Raw genomic sequence first — 6,614 nt, forward strand, 5'->3', positions numbered from 1 at the left:
ATGCTGTCTAATCAGCATCTTGATGTGCCACACCTGTGAGGTGGATGGATTATCTCAGCCAGAGGTGTCAAGTAATGAAGTACAAATACTTCGTTACCTTACTTAAGTAGAAATTCTGGGTATCCATACTTTACTGGAGTAATTATTTTTCAGCCGACTTTTTACTTCTACTCCTTACATTTTCAAGCAATTATCTGTCTCTACTCCTTCCTTACATTTTAAAAATAGACTCGTTACACCTATTTCTTTTCGGCTCAATTGTGTTAATTCATGTCATCGTTCAAAAAAGAAAAAACTATCCAGATAAATTGCGCCATCCACATGAATTTGTGAATTTGGTTGTGGTTGGATGAGAAGTGAAAACATGGCCTACCATAATTCCAACACCCTATTGGTTTGTACGCGATCCATCACACCTGCACGTGACACAAATCACGTCACACTCCAGCAGGGATGTACTGGCCATCGGGGAGAACTGGGACATTCCCGGTTGGCCGGTGGAGTAGTGGGCCGATCGCCGTAGCGAGGCAGACCTCCCCCATATTAGGCGCTGTTTTAAATGACATTCGAAACTGCAAATAGCCCAAAAGTGTGAAGCGGCGGGATCAGTCACCCGCACAGCGCTGACGAACGGACGCTGCGCTTCCACCGCGATGTAAAGTGATAAACAGCGTAAGTTGCTTGACGCGTTCAGATTTAAAACAGAGTTGTGTTAGGCAGTTGTGTGATATGAGAACATTAAAGGTTCTGTAGGTTCTGCTGGGCTGCTGAAACAGCTGCATGATGAGGTAAAGTGGTAAACGCCAATACATAATCAATAGTCATTTTTATTACAAATGTTATAGTTTATTATTATGAATTATAAAAAAAACATATAACTATTGTTATGTTTTCTTGTGACGATATCTTACTAATACTAGTCAGTTAATATCTGGATTTTAAGCAAAAATTTCTTTCTTTTTAAATTTGAAATTGTAAATCATTTTAATTGGAAAAAAATGTTAATTCCGTAAGAGCCTGATTAAGGATAAATATCAGTGCCTTATATAAATTTGTTTACTACACATATTAAAATTCTTAAAGGGACAGTTCACCCAAAAATAAAAATTGTCATTATATACAACATCATGTAATTTTAATCCTGTATGAACTTCTTCATTCTTCTGTGGTTCACAAAGGAAGATACTCTGAGCAATTCAAAAACTTTGTCTTTAGAGTAGAAATCAAGGGTAAATGAATATCTACATTACATATTCATTCTACAAAATGTCTTTTGTGTTCTACAAAAGTAAGTAATTTTTACAGAATTTATTAGCAATAAATGTCCTGCATTCTAGCTCAAAATCAGTGCTTTACTGCATGCATTTCTATGTGGAAAAAAATGCATTATTCATTTGGTGCATTTGAATTCAGTATCTATCATTATTTGATTCTGTCCTGTTTTATTTATACATTTATTTATTTCAATTAAAGGCCCTATAACCCAAACAAAACTCACAGGGGAACTTATGGGTTGGATGGGCTGGATTTGTCCGAGGCCAAATTTTAACCCCAGTCCAGCCCTGCACTCCAGCAAGGATATAGCCAGTGTCCGGGTCGTTACTCAAAAAAAGATTATTTCTTACAAGATATTATTTCTCCACTACTAGCTTATTTATCAAATGGGTGCTTTCTCTTCATCCTCTGCAAATGAAGCTACAATAGGTAGTTTGGTAGAGGGATGTTTGAATAAATTAGCGCTTGCGATTGACAACGCGATTGACAATGTTGCAATAACACAGTACTTATAGTCAGCAACTAGTCATCATATCTCCCGCTTCGTGAAACACGTTAATGCTCAGTAGTACACATTTATGGTTCTTTAATGTATTTGCATTGTAATAAAATGCATTTATTTTCATTGGGCATATATACGGCTGAAACAGGTAGCCTAGTGCATCCTAAATTTTTCAACATTAAAGGTGCAATGTGTAATATTTAAGATGATCTCTAGACAGAAATGCAATATAGTATACATAACTATGTTTTCAGGGATGTATAAAGACCTTACTTAATGAACCATTATGTTTTTATTACCTTAGAATTATCAGTTTATATCTACATACACCGCGGGTCCCCTCACATGGAAGTCGCCGTATTGTTTCTACAGTAGCCCTAAGCGAACAAACTGATCTACAGATCGCGTTTCATCACTGTTGTTCTAGCTGAAAAACACTGACACAATGATGAACAAGTAACTGTAATATTCACAATAACATCGTTTTATTTAATTAAATATAATTACTTAATTTACGTTTTAAAAGAAACCTCATTACTCTTTGCTGTCTAAAACGATGACATCTTAATCCCGTGTGGGCCACCGTAGCTTCTGTAAAGGGAGAGGTGAGCGGTGGACGGGAGCCGTTGGTTGCAACTCACAATCTCACCGCTAGATGCTGCAAAAATCTACACACTGCACCTTTAACATTTTAATATAACATAAGGTGCGTTCCGATCGACAGGGTCCCTACGCAGTGTTCACTGCTCCCTATTCCCTTAGCACGGTACATCCGTTGAAGTGGACTTCGCTGACAATAATCGCTCATTTGGAATGCCCTGGAACGTCATCAAAGCAAATCAACGGCAGGGTCACGCAGATTATGATTTAACATAAATAAATATTGTAATTTATTTTACTTTCAAATTTAAATACATATAAAATACATATAAATGTATGCATCTAAAAAATATAGTCCAAATGTATATGTTTAGACCGTTAACAGATTAACAGATTTTGTGGTTTTATCTCACGCACTTTTTTTCCCCACACACAGCCTATATTTAACTATCCTGTGGTAACATTAAATAAAACAAGACAGAGCTTCACCTCGCCAGTTTTACTTTCATTCATAAAATACAATATGCAAATGTAACATGAATCGCCATAACCATTCATAAACACTCTAATTTGTATAATGATAATAACATTTATTGCAACCGCTCCATTGCAGAGCCTTTAAAAAAACTTCAACGGCTCTGCTCCATCATTACTTCTAACTGGTGACGCGGTGCGCAATGACAGTTGGGTAGTTTTCCCCGTCCACTTCCTGTGAAGTGAAGTACCGATGTTCCCTTATTCCCTATGCCGTTCGCAGTGCCCTTCGAACTGAACATGTTCGCTCCCTTCGGTTTGGAATCTCACTTAAGATGGCGGAATACCCTGTGAAGTCCACTTTGCAGTCCACTTACGGTCGAATGGAACGCACCTATAGTCACTATGGCCTTTAGAAATGTTTTTTTGGGGAGGTGGGGTAGTGCACAATAGGCCCCTGTGGCGCAGCCCATTCTTTTGTCCTTAATGGCATTTTTTTCCTTACATTACTTTTACTTTTTTAATTTAAGTAGTTTTGAAACCAGTACTTTTATACTTTTACTTGAGTAAAAAGCTTGAGTTGATACTTCAACTTCTACAAAAGTCTTTTTAAATCCTAGTATCTATACTTTTACTTGAGTAATGAATGTGAATACTTTTGACACCACTGATCTCAGCAAAGGAGAAGTGCTCATTAACACAAATTTAGACCGATTTGTGAACTGTATTTGAGAGAAATAGGCCTTTTGTGTACATAGAAAAAGTCTTAGATCTTTGAAAAATAGGGGCAAAATCAAAAGTTTTACATTTATAATTTTGGTCAGTGTAGAAGTCTTATTTTTCTTAAAAGCATTGACACTTATACTTAAGTTGTTTAAATTTCACTTAATTTTCATTAAAAACCCCACAATGAATGTAGCCTAATCTACAATTTACTACAAAATAGATGTAATACAAAGTATTACATCACTGTGTTGTCTAAAGGCTCTCAAGAGATGAATCAGAAGATATATTTGGATGCAGTGACAGATAGACAGATCTCTGCTAGATGAGAGAATACAGGTCTGTGGCTCAAATAATATCTAAAGTTACATGTATATTGTCAGAAATTAATATTGTAGTTACATGTTTGAAATGACAAATTTGTACATTTCCTAGATATCGCTTATGTTTTTGTGGTAATTACTGTTGTCAGCTTGTTTAAAACAAAACTGCAAAGGTGCCATGAGTTCTTTAAATGCAAGCTTTTTCCAGAATATCTCCATTGTTCGTCCTGAATATTTTTTCATCATTGGACTTTCAGGTATACCGTACAGCAATTATTACTATATTTTCTTATTTATCACATATTTCATTACTATAATCGGGAACTCTATAGTGCTTCTCATTATTACTCTTGAACGAAGTCTGCACAGTCCAAAGTACATTGGTGTGCTTAACTTGGCTTTGGCTGATATTGGAGAAACTAATGCACTGATTCCTAACATGATGAAAACTTTTCTGTTTGACTCACGGTACATCTCCTACAATGCTTGTTTAATCAACATGTTTTTTGTGTTCCTTTTCAGTTCTATACAAAGTGTCACTCTTATTGTTCTGGCATATGATCGCTTTGTTGCAATTTGTTTGCCATTGAGATATCATGCCCTTGTGAACAATACAAGTATGGTTTCAGTTTTCTTAGCAGTTTGGGCATTTAATTCTTCTGTTGTGGCCTTGATGGTGTCTTTGATCACCCGACTTTCATTCTGTGAATCTAATGTGATACAGAGTTATTTTTGTGATCACGGACCAGTGTATAGGTTGGCATGTAATGACAAAAACATTAATAAGTTCATGGCGTTTCTCATCACAGGTTTATACCTTGTAGCACCATTGATCATTATATCCCTGTCATATCTGGGCATTTTTCTTGCTTTGATCAAAATTACAACTTGGCAAGGACGTTTAAAAGCTCTGAAGACCTGTGTTTCTCACCTGTTGTTAGTTGGGATATATTTTCTTCCCTTATTCTGTACATACTTTGCACAGCTCTTGCTTTCTCTTGCTCCAAATGCAAGGGTCTTCAGCACATCTCTGGCATATGCTATTCCACCAATGCTAAATCCCATCATATATGTTTTAAACACAGCTGAAATCAAAGACATAGTTCAAAAAATGTTTAAAAACAGATCTGCACCAAGTAGCGAGAACTTTTGTAAATGAGTGAAATTATTTAATAATTAGTTATTAGTTGTAGTTAAACTACACATATGAAGACTACATTCTGCAGTACAAAAATAATGTCAGTGAACAATATCTTTTCAGAAATGCACGCTTTGAAAAATGATATTTTGACAGAGTAACCAATCTTTGTCTTTCTTTGTATTCCCTTATGGACATTTAAAATTCTGAAAGTAATTTTTGATTGTATGTATCTTTGTGTGATTGTATGAATTTTTGTGTATGTATAGAAAAAATGTTTGTGTATGTGTATGTAGAGAAAAATGAACAGGAAAAAAGTTGTTCAATGTTTTGTGATCAGTCATTACTATGTACTATGTTGGCACTAAACACATTGTACATGGTCACCTAGAAATGTGTTTTATTTATTTATTTATTTATTAGTATTTTTTTTAAGAATAAAAACTGCTGAGATGTGACTAGGTAAAATAATATTTCATACTGTATTCCTGTTTGAATTTGTACAGCAGGGTTCCATTTTTCACGGTCTGACATCTGCTGTTGTTGCCCTGCATTTGTTGCTTTCCTGTTTTTCTTCTTTGCTATGTAGTAATGAATAAAAAAAATGAACATAAACCTATATACACATAAATATTTGTATATTTCAGTTCATTGTGTCACTCTTTTTCAGGTGATCAGTATTATTAATTAGGACTGATTCAAACATGAAAATGTAGCATAATAATTAACATTAAATTAAATTAGAGATAAAGTCTTTAAAGTAACACTCCATGAGAAAATCAATGCTACACGTTTAGGTCTCAGCTGCATAAATGGTCTTTTACTGCTATCTAGTGGTAAATTTAATTAAGTGTATCCAGTGTACTTTTAAGAAAACGTACTTTGTTGTTTTCCATATTATTTTCATGTATTTCATATTTGAGAATTATTTAGCACATAGTTATCAACCATATTGTCTGTGATTATAAAATGTAAACATACACATTCACAATCATACTCGATTCTGAAAATATATACAATATATAAGTAAAATATGATTAAACTACAGATAAAAAGATACAGTCAGGTCAGCCCTAATTTCAATGTGTATTTTTTTTTTCCTTTTAAGTTTTGTTATTAAAACCTTCTTACATGATCTATTTACAAACAATACATGAGGGGGTTGATCATAGATGGTAAAAGGGTCATAATAATGATTAATTGCAAATAATTACTCAATTTTATATTAATATTGCTTGACAAATAATTAAAAGATCTGGGTAGGGAAAAAAGGTCAATTATGATGAGCTGAGGACTGCAGGTTTCTGAAGACTCTTATAACATACAATGCCAAAAAAATACAGCATTTCCCACCAGTGCAAATACATAAAACAAAAAAGTCTACGAAAGCCGACTATCACAAAATCCTTTATAAAGATGTCGTTTCCCACTGACACGATGAGTTAAAGTCCTTGGAACAGCTTTCGAGCTCTGAATGTAAACAATACAATATAATACAATACAATACATGTTTTTACCTGTTGCTATAGGGATAAATTTCCTCCCAATATTCTGCACTGTCATTGCTGCATCAATGCTT

The 6,614-nt window shown here is 34.5% G+C and overlaps 1 protein-coding gene across 1 annotated transcript; it reads left to right on the forward strand.

Moving 5' to 3' along the window:
* Positions 1-3,597: 3,597 nt before the first annotated feature.
* On the forward strand, positions 3,598-5,546 carry LOC141284953 (olfactory receptor 1C1-like). Its single transcript, XM_073817985.1, has one exon. It carries the CDS (start codon positions 4,076-4,078, stop codon positions 5,054-5,056), a length of 981 nt encoding a protein of 326 aa, XP_073674086.1. The 5' UTR covers positions 3,598-4,075; the 3' UTR covers positions 5,057-5,546.
* Positions 5,547-6,614: the final 1,068 nt, after the last annotated feature.

This window comes from Garra rufa, chromosome 14 (genome assembly GCF_049309525.1).
Source record: "Garra rufa chromosome 14, GarRuf1.0, whole genome shotgun sequence".
Taxonomy (NCBI): domain Eukaryota; kingdom Metazoa; phylum Chordata; class Actinopteri; order Cypriniformes; family Cyprinidae; genus Garra; species Garra rufa.